This window comes from Ranitomeya imitator, chromosome 2, assembly GCF_032444005.1.
Source record: "Ranitomeya imitator isolate aRanImi1 chromosome 2, aRanImi1.pri, whole genome shotgun sequence".
NCBI lineage: Eukaryota > Metazoa > Chordata > Amphibia > Anura > Dendrobatidae > Ranitomeya > Ranitomeya imitator.
The window spans coordinates 834,083,061-834,110,303 of NC_091283.1; the positions used below are offsets into that span (position 1 = coordinate 834,083,061).

General features: G+C 44.8%; 1 protein-coding gene across 2 annotated transcripts in view; it reads right to left on the bottom strand.

Moving 5' to 3' along the window:
* CLSTN3 (calsyntenin 3) overlaps window positions 1-27,243 on the bottom strand; it is a 51,806-nt gene that overhangs the window by 11,830 nt on the left and 12,733 nt on the right. Inside the window, exons 3-12 of one of the 2 annotated variants that reach the window (XM_069754174.1) lie at window positions 13,792-13,914; window positions 13,437-13,632; window positions 12,150-12,358; window positions 11,518-11,667; window positions 7,802-7,987; window positions 6,917-7,186; window positions 6,507-6,619; window positions 2,053-2,215; window positions 1,638-1,688; window positions 1,290-1,441 (exon numbers count right to left, since the gene is read on the bottom strand). In XM_069754174.1, coding sequence (XP_069610275.1) covers window positions 1,290-1,441; window positions 1,638-1,688; window positions 2,053-2,215; window positions 6,507-6,619; window positions 6,917-7,186; window positions 7,802-7,987; window positions 11,518-11,667; window positions 12,150-12,358; window positions 13,437-13,632; window positions 13,792-13,914 — 1,613 coding nt within the window. The remainder of the gene's footprint in view (window positions 1-1,289; window positions 1,442-1,637; window positions 1,689-2,052; window positions 2,216-6,506; window positions 6,620-6,916; window positions 7,187-7,801; window positions 7,988-11,517; window positions 11,668-12,149; window positions 12,359-13,436; window positions 13,633-13,791; window positions 13,915-27,243) is intronic. The other variant, XM_069754175.1, reaches the window with a different exon arrangement.

A 27,243-nucleotide genomic window follows, 5' to 3' on the forward strand; every position in this document is an offset into this window, starting at 1 on the left:
ACTAATGATAACTGAGGAAGTGACAGAAAGCTGACATGCCAACCTCCATTTTAGTAGGGACCTCCTGCATTGAAAAGGTAATTACAACAGGAGATTCGCGCTGGGAAAACGTCACCAAGACTGAGATTCTTTTATGCATAGGCAGGGAAGTACACTTCCCAGGCATATTCTTCCTCTGATCAAAGCACTGCTCCCAGACATTTGGAGTTAGTTGTCAGTGATGAATATCAGGGATTGCATAGATCCAATTTTTATGGGACATATATTTTCTGTGTCATAGCGAAGGCACAAACATAACACATTCACGTACATTACCGTAAGACCGGCAAATCCCCTTCAACTTAATATTGGTCAGATGGATGATGCTATCCATGCCATGTTTCATCTCTATAGACAGGTCAAATCGCGATAAGAAAACATGACACCAATATCTCCTGCCTGGAACCTTCAGGGGCGAAGATATCCTTTATGTTGGGGATATCATAAAATTCTAAAACCAGGCCCCTGCATGGGCTCACCAAGAGGAGGTATGTGGATGTAACCTTGATCTAATAAAAGCAGAATTTGTGTTTGGTCATTTGTCAGTCCTGGAAGGTACAGCTTGCTGTGGGTTCTGTCCGTTTTCCTAAGGAGTACCTCCCTCTTTTAAGCTCTGAGCCATTTCTGTGACATCAGGTTTAGTAATCTTTCGCTATCCTTTTTATTTTATGTCATTGTATACACCGTATTGTTTTGTTCCCATTTTGTATTAACTTTGTATATTGTTTATAAACACTGCCTATCTTTCTGGATTAAATATATAACATTTAACAGCTCTGTTCCTCTTGCTCCGTAAACCGCACTTCTGAAGCCACACGCTACCTGTAACGGGTGTTCAATCGGCCTATATAAATGATTTGTGATGGCAGCTAGTGGTTCTTTTGTTCTTGCAGAGTTGGCAGTGATCGTATTGAGGTATACATATATTCCATGATCTGGAATCGGAGGTGTATATACCGTATGCTCACTGTGAGTTCCCCAATAATCGGCCTAGTAGTGGAGGCAGCCGCGGCCTACTCCATCACTCATCAGTCAACTGCGTAGTTGCCCTGATGAGTAGAGGCAGCGGAGTTGCGTCCCGTGACAATCTGGAGGCAGTGGCGGGATCTACGTGACCCATCTGGCTGTTATCCGTGACAACTGGTGAGAGCGATGGGATTTGCGTGACTTCTCTGCTGTTATCCTTGACATTATACATACAGATATTGCTGTCACATAACACATGATCAACCCTATATCACCTGCATTACCTTCATTCCTTTGCCCAGGCTGTCAAAATCAGTATATTGGAGACCTTCCTTACAAGCATATAGACACTCGATCACTTCCCGGGAATCCACTGGACCCAGGCGCAGGGACAGGCCGGAGATGTAGCCGCGCAAGAAGCGTCCAACAGTGGACCCTGAGTGCAAGAGAGAGTTAGGGGGTCAGCAAACAAGTTGCAGTTGATCAACCGTGACCCCACAGTTAAATGGGCCCCATTTTTATTGTGTGTTGATGTTAGCTTTTTGCACATTTTGGGCTGTAACAGTTTTCCGTTTTGGTCGGGCCAAGTCCTTGCACCTCACAGGCACTTTTGCAGCAACTTTACATTGTACCTGAAGTTCTGGAAGTTTCGCCATCATTCACTTTTACTGAAATCTTCTCCTCTGTTAAAAGAAACCAATACGTATTTGTGCAAAGTGTTTCGGTATTTAATGACTAGTTTGCAGTTAGGATGGGTTCTTTAGGTTTGTGGAATGAGTACTAGCCCTGGTCAGGAGGAGAGTGTACAGATTGGAAGGGTATAGATCCATGCAGGACAAGTTGGAAATATTGGATGAGCAGGTGAAGTGAGCAGATTGGTAGGTAAGACCATGAGCAATGAGGCAAGTTGGGCAAGCGCTGGTCTAATAAGTCAGACCTATGTAAGACTTGTAGCTTCAGCCTGAACATCTCCTTCACTGTTTACCCAGAATCCTTAAAGGATCCCAAATCTCAGTACCGCCATTATTGCTTCCCATAACTCCTTACCCGTCCAACAGCCGCCAATCATCATCCTGGCCTGGCGCTTGGGAGGAGTAAGGGCTCCATTATCGTGCATGAGCGCCGGGTCATACGTCACCCCGTCCACATACAGAGACACAGTTGGGAACTCGAGGCTTAGAGCATAATGATGCCACTCCACGTCACAGACCTGAGAGACACAAGCAGCTGCTTAGATGTGGTTGGAGAAAAGTGCAATGGATGACGAGAGACAGAGACTGCAAGCGAGCAAGGAGATGGAAGGAAAGATGGTGCTGGATAAGACCAAGAAGGGTATAAAGAAGGGAGGAACAAAAGAGGTGGAGGGAAAGATGGTGCTGGATAAGACCAAGAAGGGTATAAAGAAGGGAGGAAAGAAAGAGATGGAAGGAAAGATGGTGCTGGATAAGACCAAGAAGGGTATAAAGAAGGGAGGAAAGAAAGAGATGGAAGGAAAGATGGTGCTGGATAAGACCAAGAAGGGTATAAAGAAGAGAGGAAAGAAAAAGGTAGAAGGAAAGATGATGGTGCTGAGTAAGACCAAGAAGGGTATAAAGAATAGAGGAAAGAAAGAGGTGGAGGGAAGGATGGTGCTGGATAAGACCAAGAAGGGTATAAAGAAGGGAGGAAAAAGATGGAAGGAAAGATGGTGCTGGGTAAGCGACCAAGAAGGGTATAAAGAAAGAGATGGAAGGAAAGATGGTGCTGGAAAAGACCAAGAAGGTTATAAAGAAGGGAGGAAAAAGGTGGAAGGAAAGATGATGGTGCTGGGTAAGAGACCAAGAAGGGTATAAAGAAAGGAGGAAAGAAAGAGGTGGAAGGAAAGATGGTGCTGGATAAGACCAAGAAGGTTATAAAGAAGGGAGGAAAAAGGTGGAAGGAAAGATGGTGCTGGGTAAGAGACCAAGAAGGTTATAAAGAAAGGAGGAAAGAAAGAGATGGAAGGAAAGATGGTGGTGCTGGGAACAGACCAAGAAGGGTATATAGAAAGGAGGATAGAAAGAGATGGAAGGAAAGATGGTGCTGGATCAGACAAATATGGGTGTAAAGAAGGGAGGAAAGAAAAAGGTGGAAGCATGCCTCTGCTGGCAACTTATTCCCCCAGAGCGAAAAAGAATTGAACATGTTGAAACTCATCATGCACTATACTTCTTTCTTCCACAAGGTGGGGGAAAAGTCAGGAGAAGAGTGGAGAAAATAGAGGTAAAGAGATGAAAAGAGAGAAGAAAGAGGTGTGAAGTGTGTAGAAGAAAATAATAATAATAATCTTTATATATAAGAAAAGTGAAGATAAGAGAATAGGTGAAAAGTGTACATAAGAGATGAGAGAAGAAGAGGGGGATAATTGTAGAACGGAGAAGAGAGGATAAATGAAGAGAGGAGGGGAAAAAGAAAGAAGAGATGAGAGAGGAGACAAGAACAGAATGGGGAAAAGAAGAGATAAAAGGAGAGAAGAGAGAAGTATACAGAGGAGAAGGGAAGAGAGAATCATAAGGGGAGTAGGTGGGATGTGTAAAGATAAAGAGAGAGAGAAGCAAAAAAAGGAGAAAACAGAAGAGTACACAAAAATGTAAAGGAGAAGAAAAGAGAGGCTAAGAGATAAAAGGATGAGAAGAGAGAACTGAAGAAAGGAGAATAAAAAAGTGTACAGAAGTTAAGAGAGTAAGAGGAGAAAAAGAGAGTAAAGGAGAAGAAAGGATACAAGTGAAGAAAAGAACAGATGAGATGAAAAGAAAGAAAAGAAGTGGAGCAGAAGAGAGGAGTAGACACAAGAATATAGAAGGGGAAAAGTGTAGAGAGGAAAACTGAGAAGAGGAGAGAAGAGAAGAAGTGAGGAGAAGGAAAGAGAGGATGGAGAAGAGAAAAAAGATGAGAAGAAATAAGAAGATATGAGATGAGAAGTTATTGAGGTTGAAGGAATTAGTAAAAAGGAAGTAGGAGCTAATAAGTATCTATGAAGGAGAGAAGAAATGACTGAAGCAGATGCAGAGGAGGGATGAGAAGGTTAGGAGAAGAACAGGCATGCATTAGTAAGGTGGAGAGAAGGGATTGTAGTGTTAGAAGGACGAAAGAATCGGGAAGAAGGACACAATGGGAGACTGTAAGAACATATATATAATGTATATAGCTAATAGGAAAGAAGGAGATGATTGGAGGAGGGGAGGTAGAATGAGCAGAGACATGGAGAGCAGATAAAGGCCCCATAATGCCGACTACATGTTCTGCCATACAATGGCTGATCTATAGACGAGGACAGGAGATACAAGCTGGGACAATAGGCACCTGCAAAAATAGGCCAAAATGAGGGAAAATCCAGGCGAGGGGCAGGGTCCATGATGTGCGCCGCCGGCGTAGCAACATGTCAAGTGTCTCCCATCCATCTCCTCCTCACGCTTACATACAGTACGTAAGGCTGCCACATTTTATTCTTTTGGGGGTTTCTGATGGCTACAAATAAATCTACTGAGGCATGAAAAAGGCACCAAAGTCTCTGTGCCCCGGGCTGGTGCCTCCTCTGGTTTACACAACACACAGCAAAAAAAAAAAAGGAGATGGAAGGAAGATACAGGGAAGAACAAATGTCACAGGAGTGATAAGGAAGAGGAGGCAAGATAAGAAGAGAAAAGCAAGAAAGGAGCCATGTATGACACAACAGAAATCATCTACTGCATAGTTATCACCAGAAAGGGATGAATCAATGCCCGGATCAGTCAATGCCCGGATCAGTCAATGCCCAAATCAGTCAATGCCCAGATTACGCAATGCCCGGATCAGTCAATGCCCGAATCAGTCAATACCCGGTTCAGTCAAAGTCTGGATCAGTCAATGCCCGGATCAGTCAATGCCCGGATCAGTCAATGCCCGGATCAGTCAATACCCGGATCAGTCAAAGTCTGGATCAGTCAAAGTCCGGATCAGTCAAAGTCCGGATCAGTCAATGCCCGGATCAGTCAATGCCCGGATCAGTCAATGCACAGATCAGTTAAAGTCCGGATCAGTCAATGCCCAGATCAGTCATTGCACAGATCAGTCAATGCCCCGATCAGTCAAAGTCCGGATCAGTCAAAGTCCGGATCAGTCAATGCCCAGATCACTCAATGCCCAGATCACTCAATGCCCAGATCACTCAATGCCCGGATCAGTCAATGCCCGAATCAGTCAATGCCTGGATCAGTCAATGCCCGAGTCAGTCAATGCCCGGATCAGTCAATACCCGGATCAGTCAAAGTCTGGATCAGTCAAAGTCCAGATCAGTCAAAGTCTGGATCAGTCAAAGTCCAGATCAGTCAAAGTCTGGATCAGTCAAAGTCCGGATCAGTCAAAGTCCGGATCAGTCAATGCCCGGATCAGTCAATGCACAGATCAGTCAATGCCCGGATCAGTTAAAGTCCGGATCAGTCAAAGTCCGGATCAGTCAAAGTCCAGATCAGTCAATACACAGATCAGTCAAAGTCCGGATCAGTCAAAGTCCGGATCAGTCAATGCCCAGATCAGTCATTGCACAGATCAGTCAATGCCCCGATCAGTCAAAGTCCAGATCAGTCAAAGTCCGGATCAGTCAAAGTCCAGATCAGTCAATACACAGATCAGTCAAAGTCCGGATCAATCACAGTTCAGATTAGTCAAAGTCTGGATTAGTGAAAGTCCGGATCAGTCAATGTTTGGATAAGTCAATACCCGGATCATTCAATGCCCGGATCAGTCAAAGCTCGGATCAATCAAAGTCCGGATCAGTCAATGTCCCTACCGGAACGTTCTTGCTACTTTGTTGCAACAATAATAATCAGTTATAAACCTGCAACATTGTAGCAAGTGCAAGGATCGTAATTATCGGCAGCACATTGTCCTGTATAAACTGAGAATATGCTTCCAACACCATGATGCTGTATGGGGACAGAATGATCAGATGGTGTGAACAGGCCAGTAAGAGCACCATTAGACTCGTATCTAGTGTGTCAGCCCTCGCTAACAGGCTGACGTGGGCCATAAGTATCACTGGAACATCTCATTAACAGAGCGATTTCAGTCATAGGAGTATTCTAGGGAAGTGCTATACATGCGATTCTCTAATACACAGTGATGGTCGCACCCAGTGTGAACATGTTCCTTCCCATCTGTCCTTCCGCCTTCCTCTCGGATCCTCCTTGGCATGTGCCGCCCGTGATTGGACGAGGAATATTCAGCATTTCGTTATGGATTGTTATGAATATTTATATCTGCCCTGAAGATGCGAATATTGATACAGAAATGACTGCGAAGGATTGAACATTTTCCTTGATAAGGTATGACAACAGTAGCGATCCTTACAGCAGTACAGAGGATTTCAGGAGATGACTATGTTGATCATTTATGGGGCGGTGAGGACAGGGGGTATAAATGACCGGCGCTGTATCTGGGGCATCAGTGTCTACCGGATCTCATTAACCCCCTCATGCCCAATTGTCATAGTTCTATATCATTACCTGTTCCAGCTTCCATAGGAATTTGACGGGGTGAGCGCTGTCCAGAAGGGACCAGTAGAGGAATGAGATCCTGCAGCCGTGCACGGCCAGAGTGTAGTGCGAGAAGCTGCCATCTGGAGGAAAGGGGGCATGAAAAAAGGCGCCAAGTAAGGAGAAAAATGCTTGGAGCTTCATCGGTCCCTTTTACTAACGATTGCTAACCTGTCACTGACTCACTATTGCAAAACTACAACCCCCAGCATGTCCTGGCAGCTGCATCCTATCAGAGAATGCTGGGAGGAGTAGTTCTCCTAAAGCTGAAGAGTCACTGATTGAGTTAAAAAATGTCTAAAAAAGCCCAAGTATATATAATACTGTAATCTGCTATGGTCATAGCTAGACCCCCGGAGACCCCTGCCCTGCGCTCTTACCATTCTGCACAGTGTTACACAGCAGCACCTCCTCCTCCTTTCCGTTCTTCCCTCCGCTGCCTCCCGCATGTTTCAGCCAGAAAGAGAGAGTCAGGTGATCAGCGGCTCCGCCCCCTGCAGGTAACCGCCCATGAGGAACCTCCACTGATTGAGAACCATTAAACCAAAAGACCGGGCTACTGTCCTGTGTGTCCTGTATGGGAAGGCTATGGGTCCAGTTATAGGACGGGCTGGATGGGGGTAGAAGGTCAACATCGCCTGGAGCAGCTCCTAAAAGCAAGCGGAGGTATTAGCACATAAAATAAAACAGTGTTTCTTAACTATGGGGCTTAGTTCACTGATCACTCCCATTTAAATGCTGCAGTACCAGACACAACCACGCTTGTAGGGGTGGTGCTCTGCTTTGGCCCCTTTATTCTTATGATTGGGGTCAGCTAGACTATCAGTGTCCTGACACACATAAGGGGCTTGTCTGCTGTAATGTCTGGCAGCTAGTGTTCCGTTTCCCTGCAGCGCCCCCGCAGGAAAAATGAATAATTACATGTAAATCAATAGCTGCACAGATAATGCTGGGTCCTCCTTAGTACTTAGTGCTGTTTTCTTGGTCCTGATGCGAAGCCACCCCCATAATATTTTCTAATAAGGTGGGTTTTATAAATGAGAAACCATATTCATAATCCTACTTATGCAATAAAACTGAGGCTTAGTAGGAAGTTCTTGGGCCCTAAGTCCTAGGGGCCCCGTATTTAGCTCTGTCTTGCCTCTAGCTATTATACGACTGGCGGTAACCTGTATCTGTGCACCGGCCGCTAATTACAGCGTAATACCAGGGAATTATGCGTCTTATCTCCCGGCCCCACGGGCTTTGTGTTACACGGGACGTACCGCACAGCTTGCGCAACGATTTCTCTGAATAGTTATCACGGTCGCAGCCCTTGGCAATGTGACTCGTCTGGATTTCCACCGTGGCCTGAATACTCCAGATTGGCTCCTCGCAGGTCTCTAGGTGGATGGTTGGAAACAGGGCCAGGCTGCCGGTGCCAGGAACGTACTCGATACGCTTGTTCCAGCCTGTCGGGGCAGAGACCGCGGGGTTAATGTAAAGGCACAAACAGTGAAAAATGCACAGATACCGTGCTGAGTACATACCACGAGCACCTGGCCAGGACCTGATGCAAAACTACAACTCTCAGCATGCCTTAACAGCCAAGGAAGCTTGGTGGGCCCAATTCCTAAATATATAAAAGAGCCCCTACCTACCATGTGACAGAGGGCCCCTCAGCTCTAGGGCCCTAAAGCTACACCCCTGCAGACACAGTCCTGTCATCCTACCATCCTGCCCAGGGTTACACAGCGGCACATCCTTCTCCTTTCTTTACTGATTGAAGTTTGTGCGTCCAATTAAAAAAATCTCTAAAAGAGACCAATTATAATACTGGAGCCTATTGGAGTCACCCCAGGAGACCCCCGCCTTGTGCTCTTACCATTCTGCCCAGGGTTACACAGCAGCACCTCCTCCTCCTTTCGGCTCTTCCCTCTGCTGCCCCTATATGTCATGAGATCAGCGGCTCGGCCCCCTGCAGGTAACCGCCCAGGAGGAACCTCCACCGATGGAGAACCATTGAACCAAGACCGGGCTACTGTCCTGTGTCCTCCAGTTGTAATATGTCTACACCATAAGCTCTGCTCCAGGATCTGCTGGGAACCTACAACTTTGGGCAAGCCTTGACAGCCGAAGACCGGTCTGATATTTTCCTCTCCTTCTTCCAAGAGCCGTAACTTCTCCATGGACATAGCTGTATAATGACTTATTTTCTTAGCACATGTTGAATTTTTGAATAATATGTTTATGGTATTATTCAAAAATACAACATGTGCTAAGAAAATAAGTATATATATATAGAGATTGTGAGCCCTCACGGGCAGGGTCCTCTCTCCTCCTGTACCAGTTATGACTTGTATTGTTTAAGATTATTGTACTTGTTTTATTATGTATACCCCTCCTCACATGTAAAGCGCCATGGAATAAATGGCGCTATAATAATAAATAATGATAATATTAATATATATTTTTTTATTATTGTTATTTTTTCCCCTTTTTGTTTATTTTCATATTGGAAAAAGTGTGTGATTCCATTTTTTTTTTTTTTACTTTATTACTTCTTATTTTTATTTTACTTATCTTTTTCACAGTTGGAAAATGGATGATTCAAGTCTTGATTTATTTTTAACTTTTTCATTAGTTTTTTTACTTTTCTTTTAACTTTTATTTTTCTGTTTGGAAAAAGGGAGTGATTCAAATCTTTTTTTTTTTTTACTCTTTTATTCCTTTTTTTTACTTTCCTAATGGGACTTAATCTTGCAATTATTTGATTGCTTGAACTACTATAATTCTTCAGTATTACAATATCTAGTGTAATTAAGGATTTGCAATGAATCTCAGCTCGTTGCTGCCATGTCCACCCATCTGCCTGGCTGCCAGGGGCTGATGGGCGCCCAAATGGACACTTCACTGGGATCGAACCCCTGAAATACCCCTGCTATAGACTGACCGCAGTATTTCAGTGGTTAAACCCCAGAGCTCAGGGCTGTCTGTTACAGGCAGGTGCTGGCTGTATAGTGTGGCACCCCAGGGTCCTGGTCATCGCAGTGGTATTGCTTTCCTCCCGAGGAGAGTGATGCTACGTTCAGAAGCAAGGAAGGATAACTGCATCCAGGTATCACAAACATGCAACACATTTCATACTCCAGACCACCAGGGGGAGCTTCTGATCCTATTTACTAGGTGACTCCCCATATATATATAACTGGTAGTTTGTAGGGAAAGTTAGTTAGTTCCAGACATCCGTCTGAGGAGGACAGAGGGTCCACGGAGCTGTGCATGCCCTCAGAGCTGCAGCTCCCAGAAAGAGACATTTTGAAGGTACAAGTGTATTGCAGCGAGCGTGAAGGAAGGCAAAGCAAAAGAGAGGATACCAGAAGGGGACTAGCTCTGAACAGGCTTCCTCCTTCTGAGGCGCAGAACACAGGTAGCCTGAACACCGAGGTAGTAAGGACCTCTATGCCTTACTGCAGAGACCAGCAGGACAGCTAATTGCACGTTACCTGTCCGCACCTACACCCAGGAGGCACAGTGACACCCCACAGAGCCGGGTTATCTAAGAGACCCTATAAACAGGCTCAAGTCACCAGTCATACGGATTTTGTCCTATTCTATACGGGGGACAGAGAGAGAGACACTACATCTGTGAGGACCTTATTTGAAGCTTATGCAGTAAGGGACTACACAACTACAGCGCAAGGGAAGGCTATTGATTTCCACCTGGACAAGGGGACTCTGGACTTGCCTCCAAACCGGCTGGACTCTGCCTGCCCTGTGCTCTGGTGCCCTGAACTGAGGATGCTGAAGTCTTCAGTAAAGGTAAAGAGACTGCAACCTTGTGTCCTCGTTATTCACTGCGCCTCTCACCATCCACCACCTACACTCTGGGAAGCCCTGGGGATATACTTCACCTGGTGGAAGGTATACCATCTAGCTGCCATAACATCACCCCAGGGACCCCTTAAAGAAGCGTCAGTCACCCTGACCGAATACCACAGGTGACGTCACAAACCAACTTTATCCCTTTAAAGACCTTTCCCTTTTATACGGACGTCCCAGGGTCACGGACCCGGTCAGCCTCCGCGACATTCCCCTGTGAACCGCAGGACCCGGTACCGAGTAACCCCTTGCCCTGACGGGGCGCCCCAACTGCGTTACGGTGCGCACACAACATATGCCGCACATGTATGATGGATATTGGGAAAGGGTTATTATAAAGGGTCTAAATATATTTAGATAAGCCCAGGTGTCGCCCTTTGCAGGTTTGACATCTCTGCACGACATTGACTGGGTATGTGATTGCTTTGCCTGATGCCAGAGTGGGCGGCAGACTATCCCTGGAGGTAAACTGTAACCTATATATACTTAAAACCCCTAAAAAAGTTTATCAAAGGAGGAAAAAAAAATTTGGTGTTGAGTTGCTATAGAATTTTTGGATAATGCACATTTTATATCTTGGCACATTATGAGCGTGCCGTGGTGCCAGGACCTCGTGTCTCAGGGCATCATTGTTCTCTGGGCTCCAGGAGTCAAAGCACCATTGTTCGAGGCATATACAATCAGTGATGCTTTTGTATTCCACGCCCTAATAACAGTTCGTCACCCTGGGTACATAATCCTGAATGTCACAAACCATGTCCACAACAAGAAGGTATTTACAGGGAGGAGGCTCCATGATACCAACATGTTGTACAAATCCGGGAACTCGGGCCGACGCATCTATTTTATTATATGACATTTAATATAACGCTGCGACTTTCCAATATACTTTGCAGGTCAGTTTCTCGGCCTTTTCTAGATCTCTGCTTGCTTTGCTGACGTTCACCCGTCCTGAACATGCCCAGGTCACCCAGATGCACACTCATGGACGAGATTAGGAAGGAAAGAAGGATTCAGTATACTGACAGCAAGCAGAGATATGGAAAATCTTAAGGAATGGAAGGAAAAGGTATGTTAGAAAGTTTTACTTTTTTTTAATTCATGGGGTTCATGTGGTCACCTCTCCAGCTGGGTTTGCAGGTGGGCTTCACTTGGATCTCTACCTCGGCGTCCTCCACGGCTCGCTTCTTCCCGCAGTCATACGCCGTGACCGTAAATCTGATCAAGCGCTCCCCGCTGGCCTGCAGGGGCTGCGTATTCTTTATGTAACCTGTCAAGAAGCAAAGCCGACTAAGGCTACATTCACATTTGCATTGTTGGGCGTTGTGTCGGTGACGCAACGCACAACGCATGCAAAAACGCATTGTTTTGTGACGCATGCGTCCATTTTTGGCTTGATTTTGGACGCAAAAAAAAATGCAACATGCAGCGTCCTCTGCGCCCTGACGCTTGCACCAAAAATGACGCATGCGTCACAAAACGCAAGACAACGCATGTCCATGCGCCCCCATGTTAAATATAGGGGCGCATGACGCATGCTTCGCCGCGGTTGCGCCCGACGCAACGCAAATGTGAACATAGCCTAAGCAACCCATAAGATCCAGTTCATACAACGATAAAAGATAACAATTCTGTTTCGGGGTGACAACTATTATGACTTTGAATAAAGTCTAAGCAATTTAGATTCCTGAAATGGCTGATACCAGGGAACAATAGCTTACACTGATGAGTAGATTGTTGGGTCTGACTTACCGTCGTTGTCGATTGTGAAGGGCACGTTGGGGGTGAGGATCTGGTAGAAGCAGACCTGGCTGTATTGAGGAGAGCAGTCCTGGTCCCACGCCTGCACTCGAAGGACCCGTTCATACATACGACCCTCAGTGACTGACGCTCTGAAGACCCGTTCGCCAAAAACGGGGGCAAACTCGTTGACGTCATTGACTCGGACGTGAACTGTGGCTCTATGGCGGACAAAGAAGAGAGAGAAAAAGAGTGAGAGATGCTAACAAGATGGCATGATGGCTGGGTTGGTCACCTAGTTGGGTGAGGTGCTGGCAAAAAAATTGGTGGTGTCTCAATATGCCAATACAACAACCAAATATTGGAGCGGTGACTGTGTATCTGAGTTTTGGTAACAGCCAACCAACCAAAGCCCCAAAGACTATGTGTATACAGAATTTTGTGAGTTTTTTTCCAGTTTTTGAAGCAGAAATCGATTCAGGAAACGCTCCTTTCTGGGGAGTTTTGGGGAGACTTTTTATCTTTTCCTGTAGCTATTTTGAAGAATTTTTGGAATTGTTTCTTACCCAGAAGAGGTTTTTTTTTTTTACATCTTTTTGATTGAACACTGTCTAACTTGGAGATATTTCCGTCAGGATCTACTTCAAACTCTCTTTTTTCCCACCAGGTTTTTTTTTATTGGTGGAGAAAGGTTGAACTTGATGGACCTAGGTCTGTTTAACCTAGGTAACTATGTAAAAATCTTTTCAATAAAAAAAAATGTTCAAAAACTCCTCATATGAACAGCAAAGTGAATTCCCGTAGAAATTAAATAGTATGGTTTTTCAAGAGTTTTTGAAGCAGTTTTTGAGGAGGATGTTGGATAGGATCTGCTCCAAAAAATCCATATGCACATACCCTTTGATCTTAAGGGTATGTGCAAGCAAAGGGTTTTTGCTGAGTTTTTGGAGCAGAAAGTGGCTACATTTATTTTAGGAGATTTTAGAGGAAGCTCTTAAAATCTTCCTGAAAACTTGGAAGTTCTGCTTAGTTTCCGCTCAAAATCTGAGCAAAAAGACTTTCGTGTCCACATAGCCATTAGGTTTTTGAGGTGTTTTGAGATTTTAAACTTTATTTGGAAAATTCCGCTTAGTTTTTGCTCCAAAAACTCAGACAGTCAAACCCATATGTGTTTTGTTCTCACCCCTAAATGGACATTACAAGGATGAATGTTGTAGGCCCTCCAAGGAGGCCTGCAGATGACCTTCATGGGATCTTGACTCATCGTTCTACACTTTGATCACACTAAAATTTGCTCACTTGTGAGACTTCTTGCTGTTACTCCCATCGGGTCCCTCTCCGCAGTCATGTGCCTGGATGGTGAAGGTGTGCTCCCTCTGGGCCTCACAGTCCACCGGACCCTTGGCTCGGATCAGACCTTCACCTGTCGTCCGATCTAGAACAACAGCTTCAAAGGGAGTTCCAGCTCCATGAATCCGGAACCCACAGATTTCCCCTGCGATAAGGAAGATAATTACCGTAATTCCATGAATCATCGATGTCCAACCTGGGGCCCTCCTGGTATGATTGGAATTATAGTTTTGAAGATCAGGAGGTTCACAGGCTGGAGACCACTGTAATAGATGATGTATCTTTCCATTTATTGGACCAGTACCTGCGTATCTCAGTGGAGCATCTTTATCCAGGGCAAAGAGAGGTGGGTTGAGTAAGACTGTGTTGTCATTCTCCATGATGATCCCCTGGTACTGGGCTTCCATCCATGGCTTGTGTTTGTTACCTAGAACCGGATTTTGGGATATTCTGTAATTAGTACAAGACAAAGACGATCCCAAAAATTTAGGGTTATCCATACATTTGTAATACATTTGTTGTGTAGGACCCAGGCCTAAAACCCCAACCATGGCCAACGGGGTTCAGGAGAAACACTCATGTCCTCCTCATGCTTCCTTGGGTGCCGTCCAGGATCTTCAGTAACCTCTCATCCCATGATAGGTCAATTAATTTCCTATGAATTTTGCCAACATGTTTTTTTTAGGGAATTTCAGGAGATGTGACCGTTAAAAAGCCCTTAATTGGGTGAATCTCCAGCACTGAGTCAAGATACAAAAAATTAATGTAGTGTTTTTGAGGGTCACGTCCTACAGAAAAATATGTCCACAAACCCTACAATTTGTATCAGACCTAAAGCCTAAACTCATTTGACACCCCCAGACCTCTAAATTAATTTTACACTACAGGCCAGACCCTTATATTCATTTTAGACCCCCTATGTTAAGATCAGACCTCAAATGTGACAGACACCCCACTTTTTTTTAAATTTTGCTGCCCACCTTCATTCATCTCAAAGGTGAAAAAATGAGTAAAAAAAAAAGGTTAAATAATTGACAAGCTGCAGTTTTAAAAAAGCAATAGAGGTCAAAATGTCAATTAAATAAATGCAAAGTGTGAATGAGGTTTTGTTTTGGAAATCTCATTTATTTTGATGTTATTGTTAAACGGGTTAGGAAAAAATGCTTTTTTGCTGTGTGTTTTTTTAAATCCATTTTACATGAACTGCAAAAGGAATACGATTTCTAAAATTGCATTCACGTATTGCATTTTTTAAATAGATTATATTATACATTTATTTATACATTATATATATATTTACGGTATATATATAACATTTCAGTTCTTGTTGTTTTTCCCCCAATGACATCAAGGAAACAGAAATGCAAAAAAACGGCATTAAAAATGCCAAGAAAACACTTCTGTAAAATGCTGCGTCATTTCCAACATGCCTGGAAAACAAAGCTACAAAAAGCGCTATATGTGAACGAGCTTTTTTCAGGCCAACTTGGTTATTGATAACTTACACAGGTGCTCAGCTCGTTACAGTGTATTAGCACACTCTCTAGAGGGGTTTGCGAGTAATATGGCTCCAAACAACAAAGCGTTTACGTAGCCATTATAAGGCTATGCATATGGCCTTTGGATGAAAACAAGAAGCTCTCAATTCACTGACAGCAAACACAGTAACTGAAAATGGGGAAAAAAAACACCTGAATTTGAAATCCATACATCATGTATATAACGCTCAGCAGTGCCGTAAATGGGGCCCCTCGGTGCCTGGGGGCTTTGGGCAACTGCCCAGTCTGCTCTCCCCTAACGGCATAAACCCTGTCCTGACCAGAGGGGTAGTAGTCTTGGGCCAGCAGGCAGTTTTCAGCGCGGTGTTATAGAGGGGGCAAATTACCTGGGGTTTGCACCAAAGTCACTGTGCACTACATGGCATTCCATGACTTTCATGTAGCAATATTATTTTAGTCCTGTACTCATTCATGTGTGCAATATATTACGGTATTATATATAATTTTGCTATTGTATTACATTATTTCATCACTGTATTGCAGTTTTAACACTATGGCGGCATTATTTTTAGTTTTATATAGCAATGTGCTGCCTGGTACGGTAAAGTTTTTCGGTTCCTGAAGGACCATCGTTGTTTTCGTGTCACGGCTTGTAATCATTTTATTTAGGTTGTATCATTTGCTAGGTTTAATCCTGCTAGTATGGCCACCATCCGGTAAAGGTCCTATGAGAATCACGACTATATGTCTGGCTTGGAGCGGTACCTGTCTCAGGAATGGGTGAATCTCAGTAGACATGATGCTTCTGATTGTAAAGTGTCCGAATGTCAGAAAGTCTGATCCGCAGGGGCGGGTCTAAATCAAAACCAAGGGATGGTGCCATAGCCTCAATGTTGGACCTTGGGGGGCTCAAATGTTCCTGTGCCCCAAATGAGGAGACCAAAACTGCCCATGACACGTTATGTGTTGTGAATTCTGTGGCAGAGCTCCCTCCTGTGGTCACAAGTGGTACTTCGGCTGATTCTCTCTGTGAGCTTCTGTTGGTGGAGGGAAGTGGTACTGCGGCTTCTGAGTTTCCTCCCTCAGGTGATCTGGTGAGGTCGTTAGGTGCTTCTCTACTTAACTCCACCTAATGCTTTGATCCTGGCTTCCTGTCAATGTTCCAGTGTTGGACTTGCTTTTCCCTGGATCATTCCTGTGGCCTGCTGCTCTGCATAGCTAAGTTCTTCTTTGCTATTTGTTTGCTATTTTTTCTGTCCAGCTTGTCTAATTTTTTGCTGGAAGCTCTGGGACGCAAAGGGTGTACCTCCGTGCCGTTAGTTCGGTACGGAGGGTCTTTTTGCCCCCTTTGCGTGGTTTTCTTTAGGGTTTTGTGTAGACCGCAAAGTTACCTTTTCTATCCTCGCTCTGTTAAGAAAGTCGGGCCTCACTTTGCTGAATCTATTTCATCTCTACGTTTGTCTTTTCATCTTAACTCACAGTCATTATATGTGGGGGGCTGCCTTTTCCTTTGGGGTATTTCTCTGAGGCAAGGTAGGCTTATTTTCTATCTTCAGGCTAGTTAGTTTCTCAGGCTGTGCCGAGTTGCATAGGCAGAGTTAGGCGCAATCCACGGCTGCCTCTAGTGTTGTTTTGAGAGGATTAGGGATTGCGGTCTGCAGAGTTCCCACGTCTCAGAGCTCGTTCTATGATTTTGGGTTATTGTCAGATCACTGTATGTGCTCTGACCGCTATGTCCATTGTGGTACTGAATTGCCTTTCATAACAGTACAGGAAGCCAAAAGTACTAATGATTCTCAATAGAGGGAAAAAAGAAGTTCTGAGACCATTTTTTTTTCTTTGCACTGTGTTTTGCCTTTTTTTTCCCCTAGACATTTGGGTGGTTCAGTACACAGGTGTAGCGATGGACATTAGAAGTCTGTCTTCATCTGTGGATCAGCTCTCGGCAAGAGTACAAAAGATTCAAGACACTATTGATCAGAAATCTATGTTAGAACCAAGAATTCCTATTCCTGATTTGTTTTTTGGAGATAGAACTAAGTTTCTGAGTTTCAAAAATAATTGTAAATTATTTCTGGCCTTAAAACCTCGCTCCTCTGGTGATCCAGTTCAACAGGTTTTGATTGTTATTTCTTTTTTGCGCGGCGACCCTCAGGACTGGGCATTTTCTCTTGCGCCAGGAGATCCTGCATTGAGTAATATCGATGCGTTTTTCCTGGCGCTCGGATTGCTGTACAATGAACCTAATTCAGTGGATCAGGCAGAGAAAAATTTGCTGGCTCTTTGTCAGGGTCAGGATGAGATAGAGGTATATTGTCAGAAATTTAGAAAGTGGTCCGTGCTCACTCAATGGAATGAATCTGCGCTGGCAGCTATGTTCAGAAAGGGTCTCTCTGAAGCCCTTAAGGATGTCATGGTGGGATTTCCTATGCCTGCTGGTTTGAATGAGTCTATGTCTTTGGCCATTCAGATCGGTCGACGCTTGCGTGAGCGTAAATCTGTGCACCATTTGGCGGTATTACCTGAGCTTAAACCTGAGCCTATGCAGTGTGATAGGACTTTGACCAGAGTTGAACGGCAAGAACGCAGACGTCTGAATGGGCTGTGTTTCTACTGTGGTGATTCCACTCATGCTATCTCTGATTGTCCTAAGCGCACTAAGCGGTTCGCTAGGTCTGCCACCATTGGTACGGTACAGTCAAAATTTCTTCTGTCTGTTACCTTGATCTGCTCTTTGTCATCGTATTCTGTCATGGCATTTGTGGATTCAGGCGCTGCCCTGAATTTGATGGACTTGGAATATGCTAAGCGTTGTGGGTTTCTCTTAGAGCCCTTGCAGTGTCCTATTCCATTGAAAGGAATTGATGCTACGCCTTTGGCCAAGAATAAGCCTCAATACTGGACCCAGCTGACCATGTGCATGGCTCCTGCACATCAGGAGGTTATTCGCTTTCTGGTGTTGCATAATCTGCATGATGTGGTCGTGTTGGGGTTGCCATGGCTACAAGCCCATAATCCAGTATTAGATTGGAAATCCATGTCGGTGTCCAGCTGGGGTTGTCAGGGGGTACATGGTGATGTTCCATTTCTGTCAATTTCGTCATCCACCCCTTCTGAGGTTCCAGAGTTCTTGTCTGATTACCGGGATGTATTTGATGAGCCCAAGTCCGATGCCCTACCTCCGCATAGGGATTGTGATTGTGCTATCAATTTGATTCCTGGTAGTAAATTCCCAAAAGGTCGACTGTTTAATTTATCCGTGCCTAAGCACGCCGCTATGTGCAGTTATGTGAAGGAATCCCTGGAGAAGGGGCATATTCGCCCGTCATCGTCACCATTAGGAGCAGGGTTCTTTTTTGTAGCCAAGAAGGATGGTTCGCTGAGACCTTGTATAGATTACCGCCTTCTAAATAAGATCACGGTTAAATTTCAGTACCCCTTGCCATTGTTATCTGATTTGTTTGCTCGGATTAAGGGGGCTAGTTGGTTCACCAAGATAGATCTTCGTGGTGCGTATAATGTGGTGCGAATCAGGCGAGGAGATGAATGGAAAACTGCATTTAATACGCCCGAGGGTCATTTTGAGTATCTAGTGATGCCGTTCGGACTTGCCAATGCTCCATCAGTGTTTCAGTCCTTTATGCATGACATCTTCCGAGAGTACCTGGATAAATTCCTGATTGTGTACTTGGATGACATTTTGATCTTCTCGGATGATTGGGAGTCTCATGTGAAGCAGGTCAGAACAGTTTTTCAGGTCCTGCGTGCTAATTCTTTGTTTGTGAGGGGATCAAAGTGTCTCTTTGGTGTGCAGAAGGTTTCATTTTTGGGGTTCATCTTTTCCCCTTCTACTATCGAGATGGATCCTGTTAAGGTCCAAGCCATCCATGATTGGACTCAGTCGACATCTCTGAAAAGTCTGCAAAAGTTCCTGGGCTTTGCTAATTTTTATCGTCGCTTCATCTGCAATTTTTCTAGTATTGCCAAACCATTGACCGATTTGACCAAGAAGGGTGCTGATTTGGTCAATTGGTCTTCTGCTGCTGTGGAAGCTTTTCAAGAGTTGAAGCGTCGTTTTTCTTCTGCCCCTGTGTTGTGTCAACCAGATGTTTCTCTTCCGTTCCAGGTCGAGGTTGATGCTTCTGAGATTGGAGCAGGGGCTGTTTTGTCGCAGAGAGGTTCTGATTGCTCAGTGATGAAACCATGCGCTTTTTTTTCCAGGAAGTTTTCGCCTGCTGAGCGAAATTATGATGTGGGCAACCGAGAGTTGCTGGCCATGAAGTGGGCATTCGAGGAGTGGCGTCATTGGCTTGAAGGAGCTAAGCATCGCGTAGTGGTATTGACTGATCATAAGAACTTGACTTATCTTGAGTCTGCTAAGCGGTTGAATCCTAGACAGGCTCGTTGGTCGCTGTTTTTTGCCCGTTTTGACTTTGTGATTTCGTACCTTCCGGGTTCTAAAAATGTGAAGGCGGATGCTCTGTCTAGGAGTTTTGTGGCCGACTCTCCGGGTCTGTCTGAGCCGGCGGGTATCCTCAAGGAAGGAGTAATTGTGTCTGCCATCTCCCCTGATTTGCGGCGGGTGCTGCAAAAATTTCAGGCTAATAAACCTGATCGTTGTCCAACGGAGAGACTGTTTGTCCCTGATAAGTGGACCAATAAAGTTATCTCTGAGGTTCATTGTTCGGTGTTGGCTGGTCATCCTGGAATCTTTGGTACCAGAGAGTTAGTGGCTAGATCCTTTTGGTGGCCGTCTCTGTCGCGGGATGTGCGTACTTTTGTGCAGTCCTGTGGGATTTGTGCTCGGGCTAAGCCCTGCTGTTCTCGTGCCAGTGGGTTGCTTTTGCCCTTGCCGGTCCCGAAGAGGCCTTGGACACATATCTCTATGGATTTTATTTCTGATCTTCCCGTTTCTCAAAAGATGTCAGTCATTTTGGTGGTCTGTGATCGCATTTCTAAGATGGTCCATTTGGTACCCTTGTCTAAATTGCCTTCCTCCTCTGATTTGGTGCCATTGTTCTTCCAGCATGTGGTTCGTTTACATGGCATTCCAGAGAATATCGTTTCTGACAGAGGTTCCCAGTTTGTTTCAAGGTTTTGGCGAGCCTTTTGTGGTAGGATGGGCATTGACTTGTCTTTTTCCTCGGCTTTCCATCCTCAGACTAATGGCCAGACCGAACGAACCAATCAGACCTTGGAAATATATCTGAGATGCTTTGTTTCTGCCGATCAGGATGACTGGGTGTCCTTTTTGTCTTTGGCTGAGTTCGCCCTTAATAATCGGGCCAGCTCGGCTACCTTGGTTTCGCCATTTTTCTGCAATTCTGGGTTCCATCCTCGTTTCTCTTCAGGACAGGTTGAGTCTTCGGACTGCCCTGGTGTGGATACTGTGGTGGACAGGTTGCAGCAGATTTGGACTCATGTAGTGGACAATTTGACCTTGTCCCAGGAGAAGGCTCAACGTTTCGCTAATCGCAGACGCCGTGTGGGTCCCCGACTTCGTGTTGGGGATCTGGTTTGGTTATCTTCTTGTCATATTCCTATGAAGGTTTCCTCTCCTAAGTTTAAACCTCGTTTCATTGGTCCGTATAGGATTTCTGAGGTTCTTAATCCTGTGTCTTTTCGTCTGACCCTTCCAGATTCTTTTTCCATACATAACGTATTCCATAGGTCATTGTTGCGGAGATACGTGGCACCTATGGTTCCATCTGTTGATCCTCCTGCCCCGGTTTTGGTGGAGGGGGAATTGGAGTATATTGTGGAGAAGATTTTGGATTCTCGTGTTTCTAGACGGAAACTCCAGTATCTGGTTAAATGGAAGGGTTATGCTCAGGAAGATAATTCCTGGGTTTTTGCCTCTGATGTCCATGCTCCCGATCTTGTTCGTGCCTTTCATGTGGCTCATCCTGGTCGGCCTGGGGGCTCTGGTGAGGGTTCGGTGACCCCTCCTCAAGGGGGGGGTACTGTTGTGAATTCTGTGGCAGAGCTCCCTCCTGTGGTCACAAGTGGTACTTCGGCTGATTCTCTCTGTGAGCTTCTGTTGGTGGAGGGAAGTGGTACTGCGGCTTCTGAGTTTCCTCCCTCAGGTGATCTGGTGAGGTCGTTAGGTGCTTCTCTACTTAACTCCACCTAATGCTTTGATCCTGGCTTCCTGTCAATGTTCCAGTGTTGGACTTGCTTTTCGCTGGATCATTCCTGTGGCCTGCTGCTCTGCATAGCTAAGTTCTTCTTTGCTATTTGTTTGCTATTTTTTCTGTCCAGCTTGTCTAATTTTTTGCTGGAAGCTCTGGGACGCAAAGGGTGTTCCTCCGTGCCGTTAGTTCGGTACGGAGGGTCTTTTTGCCCCCTTTGCGTGGTTTTCTTTAGGGTTTTGTGTAGACCGCAAAGTTACCTTTTCTATCCTCGCTCTGTTAAGAAAGTCGGGCCTCACTTTGCTGAATCTATTTAATCTCTACGTTTGTCTTTTCATCTTAACTCACAGTCATTATATGTGGGGGGCTGCCTTTTCCTTTGGGGTATTTCTCTGAGGCAAGGTAGGCTTATTTTCTATCTTCAGGCTAGTTAGTTTCTCAGGCTGTGCCGAGTTGCATAGGCAGAGTTAGGCGCAATCCACGGCTGCCTCTAGTGTTGTTTGGAGAGGATTAGGGATTGCGGTCTGCAGAGTTCCCACGTCTCAGAGCTCGTTCTATGATTTGGGGTTATTGTCAGATCACTGTATGTGCTCTGACCGCTATGTCCATTGTGGTACTGAATTGCCTTTCATAACAGTTATGGTGGTCTTGGGCCCCAGAAACATCAAATCGACCCTCTTCTGAGCAACACCTATTTATATAATTTTACAAATACGCCCCAATCCAAAGGATGGGGACAAGATATCCCATCGCACTCTAAGGAAACAGCCTTAGACTCTCCTAATCAACTCGTTACCTGCAGTAAAGACAGCTGTCTTACATAATCACCTTTATAAAAAGACTCCTGTCCACAGACTCAATTAATCAGTCAGACTCTAACCTCTACATCACGGGCAAGAGCAAAGAGCTTTCTAAGGTTGCCAGGGACAAGATCATAGACCTGCACAAAGCTGGAATGGGCTACAAAACCATAAGTAGGACGCTGGGTGAGAAGGAGACAACTGTTGGTGCAATAGTAAGAAAATGGAAGAAATACAAAATGACTGTCAATCGACATCGATCTGGGGAACCATGCAAAATGTCAGCTCGTGGGGTATCTTTGACCATGAGGAAGGTGAGAGATCAGCCTAAAACTACACCCGGGAACTTGTTAATGATCTCAAGGCAGCTGGGACCACAGTCACCAAGAAAACCATTGGTAACACATTACGCCGTAAAGGTTTAATATACCGCAGCGCCCGCAAGGTCCCCTGCTCAAGAAGGCACATGTGCAGCCCGTCTGAAGATTACCAGAGATCACCTGGATGATTCTGTGAGTGACTGGGAGAAGGTGCTGTGGTCAGATGGGACAGAAAATGAGGTCTTTGGCATTAACTCAACTCGCCGTGTTTGGATGAAGAGAAATGGGTCATGGGTACTGCCCCAATCCAAAGGGGTCATGGGTACTGCCCCAATCCAAAGGGGTCATGGGAACTGTACTAATCCGAAGGGTCTACGGTTACCGCCTTATTCCAAAGGACTCATGTGTACGGCCCTAATCCAAATCAATAGAGGTCATTGCTACTGCCCTAGTCGAAAGGGATCATGGGTACTGCATTAAGCCAAAGGATTCAGGGGTATTTTCCTAATCCGAAAGGGCTCATGGATACTGCCCTAATCTGAAAGCGTCATAGGTATTTTCATAGGGGTCATGGTTACTGCCCTAACTCAAAGGGTTGATGGAACAAGTTGTCTCATTACACCCTAAGGGAACAGTGCAGACTGACAGCATCCTTGGACTTGTCTTTTGCTCATTTCCTTTACCTGATTCGTCCGCTACTCCACTTCCAAACAATATATATTCTGTAATTTTGTAAAAATGAAGTTTTCCCGTGCAAATTTAGTAGCTGTCTGTCTGCAAAGCAATTCCTGCAGGAACATTCAGCGTAGCAACCGGCACTGCAGCCTCGTCAGTTGCTATGAGAAACACCTGCTCTAATCTTTAAACATTCTAAAAGGGTTTCGCACTTTTTTTTTTCCCCCCTCGGCATCATGAATTACCTCCAGACGCCAGGATAAAGCTCTGAATATATTTGACTGGCACCCAAGATCCCGAGGCTTGTGTAAGCGGCTTTCATGCACAGTCCCCGGCAGCCATCTGCTGCCCTCTTACACAGACTGGTGCCAGCATCTGCATTCTTGCAAAGCAAGTTAGTGTCATCTTAGCAGAGTTACAGCTCCTGACGGCAGTGACCTTCAGAGACAGAAGAAGTGTTTCCCCACCGTCTTGTGGGATTAGGACGGCTTTGCAGTTGGTCTATCACATTTAAAGGGACAATCGATTTGTAATCATAAATACAATGGAAAAAAAAAACATAAGAGCAGCTCTGTACAATATCAAAGGGTTGCATTAAAGGGGTTGTACAAAATAAGAAAAACATGGTAGATTTTTTTTTTCCAAAAACAGCGCCACACATGTCTGCAGGTTGTGTGTGGGATTGCAGCTCAGTCCCAATTACTTTAGCTGCCATACCAAGCACAACTTCTTCTTCTGGAAAAAATCAGCCATAATTTACTTATTATACACAACTTCTTTAGGGCTGAAGCTGCAAATTCTCACAGACAATGCCCCCAGTCACACAGAATTTTTTTTGAGCCTTCATTTATTTCCAAAATGCAGTTTCTAACTCTCTAAATAGTCTTCCTTAAAGATGTCCTACTTTATTGCTGCTGCAGAGTGTCTGGAAATCATTTATCTAGCTGGGTGCTTTTGCTGAACTTTCTACTCCCCTCACCTTTCAATGTTAGTAATAGCAGGAGGAGAGGGTGGGAGTTACACAGGCTTCTTTGGAAAGGGGAGAAAGTATCTAAAGTCTTATGGAAAGCAGAGAATACAGGCTATAGACATGGAGAAAAATCACAAAAAATAAGTGCAAAATAGAAATTGTATGAATTAATGAAGTAACCTGGAAAAACACACAGAACTCACATCCAGCCTATATTACTGGAAGAGACAAAAAGAACTCTAATCAAGCCTTCATTACTGGGAGAGACACACTGCTTACATCCAGCCTATATTACTGGGAGAGACACACAGTAGTGATGAGCGAGTATACTCGTTGTTCGGGTTTTCCCGAGGGCGTTCGGGTGACCTCCGAGTTTTCATCGCCTCAGTTGCATGATTTATGGCTTCCAGATACGCTGAATACACGTGAGTGATGCCTGTTTGTTAGGGAATTCCCACATGTACTCAGCGTATCTGGAAGCCGTAAATCATGCAACTGAGGCGATGAAAACTAAATCTCTGAGCAATAACAAATACTCGGAGGTCACCCGTGCGTGCTCGGGAAAACCCAAGCAACGAGTATACTCGCTCATCACTAACACACAGACCTCACATCCAACATATATTACTGGGAGAGACACACAGAGCTCACATCCAACCTATATTACTGGGAGAGACACACAGCTCACATCCAGCCTATATTACTGGGAGAGACACACAGATCTCACATCCAGCCTATATTACTGGACAGAGACACACAGACCTCACATCCAGCCTATATTACTGGGAGAGACACACAGAGCTCACATCCAGCCTATATTACTGGGAGAGACACACAGAGCTCACATCAAACCTATATTACTGGGAGAGACACACAGAGCTCACATCCAGCCTATATTACTGGGAGAGACACACAGATCTCACATCCAGCCTATATTACTGGGAGAGACACACCGAGCTCACATCCAGACTATATTACTGGGAGAGACACACAGAGCTCACATCCAGACTATATTACTGGGAGAGACACACAGAGCTCACATCCAGCCTATATTACTGGGAGAGACACTCAGAGCTCACATCCAGCCTATATTACTGGGAGAGACACACAGACCTCACATCCAGCCTATATTACTGGGAGAGACACACAGACCTCACATCCAGCCTATATTACTGGGAGAGAGACACAGACCTCACATCCAGCCTATATTACTGGGAGAGACACACAGACCTCACATCCAGCCTATATTACTGGGAGAGACACACAGTCCTCACATCCAGCCTATATTACTGGGAGAGTCATACAGACCTCACATCCAGCCTATATTACTGGGAGAGTCATACAGACCTCACATCCAGCCTATATTACTGGGAGAGTCACACAGACCTCACATCCAGCCTATATTACTGGGAGAGACACACAGACCTCACATCCAGCCTATATTACTGGGAGAGACACACAGACCTCACATCCAGCCTATATTACTGGGAGAGACACACATACCTCACATCCAGCCTATATTACTAGGAGTCTCCAGCTCAAGATTCTCAACCTTTGCAAAATTACAACCCTCAGCATGCCCTGATACTTTGAGACATACAGTGGGGGAAAGAAGTATATGATCCCTTGCTGATTTTGTAAGTTTGCCCACTGACAAAGACATGAACAGTCTATAATTTTAAGGGTCGGTTAATTTTAACGTTGAGAGATAGAATATCAAAACTAAAATCCAGAAAATCACATTGTATAAATTATATATATTTATTTCCATTTTGCAGTGAGAAGTATTTGATCCCCTACCAACATTAAGATTTCTGGCTCCTACAGACCAGTTAGACGCTCCTAATCAACTCGTTACCTGCAGTAAAGACAGCTATCTTACATAGTCACCTTTATAAAAGACTCCTATTCACAGACTCAATTAATCAGTCAGACTCTAACCTCTTCAACATGGGCAAGACCAAAGAGCTTTCTAAGGATGTCAGGGACAAGATCATAGACCTGCACAAAGCTGGAATGGGCTACAAAACCATAAGTAAGACACTGGGTGAGAAGGAGACAACTGTTGATGCAATAGTACGAAAATGATAGAAATACAAAATGACTGTCAATCGACATTGATCTGGGGCACCATGCAAAATCTCACCTCATGGGGTATCCTTGATCATGAGGAAGGTGAGAGATCAGCCGAAAACTACACCGGGGGAACTTGTTAATGATCTCAAGGCAGCTGGGATCACAATCAAGAAGCCACATGTGCAGGCCCGGCTGAAGTCTGCCAATGAACACCTGGATGATTCTGTGAGTGATTTGGAGAAGGTGCTGTGGTCAGATGAGACAGAAAATTAGGTCTTTGGCATTAACTCAACTCGCCGTGTTTGGAGGAAGAGAAATGCTGCCTATGACTCAAAGAACACCATCCCCACTGTCAAGCATGGAGGTGGAAACATTATGTTTCAGGGGGTGTTTCTCTGCTAAGGACACAGGGCTACTTCACCACATCAATGGGAGAATGGATGGAGCCATGTACCGTAAAATCCTGAGTGACAACCTCCTTCCCTCCGCCACGACAATAAAAATATGTCCTGGCTGGGTCTTCCAGCAAGACAATGACTCAAAACATACAGCCAAGGCAACAAAGGAGTGGCTCAAAAAGAAGCATATTAAGGTCATGGAGTGGCCTAGCCAGTCTCCAGACCTATATCCCATAGAAAACTTATGGAGGGAGTTGAAGCTCCGAGTTGCCAAGCGACAGCCTCAAAATCTTAATGATTTAGAGATGATCTGCAAAGAGGAGTGGACAAAAATTCCTCCTGACATGTGCACAAACCTCATCATCAACTACAACAAACGTCTGACTGCTGGGCTTGCCAACAAGGGTTTTACCACCAAGTAGTAAGTCTTGTTTGCCAGAGGGATCAAATACTTATTTCTCACTGCAAAATGCAAATAAATTTATGTAATTTATACAATGTAATTTTCTGGGTTTTATTTTTGATATTCTATCTCTCAATGTTAAAATTAACCTACCCTTAAAATTATAGACTGTTCATGTCTATGTCAGTGGCCAAACTTACAAAATTAGCAAGGGATCAAATACTTATTTCCCCCACTGTACTTGACGTAGCCATTTTACAACAGTTGAGAAGTCAGAGTTTGGAGACTTCTATGAAAATCAAGAGCATATGATTGTCATCTGTGTAGCATCCATGTGCTGCCTGTTACAAAACCCACATGTACTGTATGAATTCTAGGGTTGAGAACCTGTGACTAATAAAGCCCCCCCTTTAAAATCCATACACTGTCCTCTTAATTAGGGATTAAACAAATCACACAATTTCCCAGAAATAGCTCCTAAAGT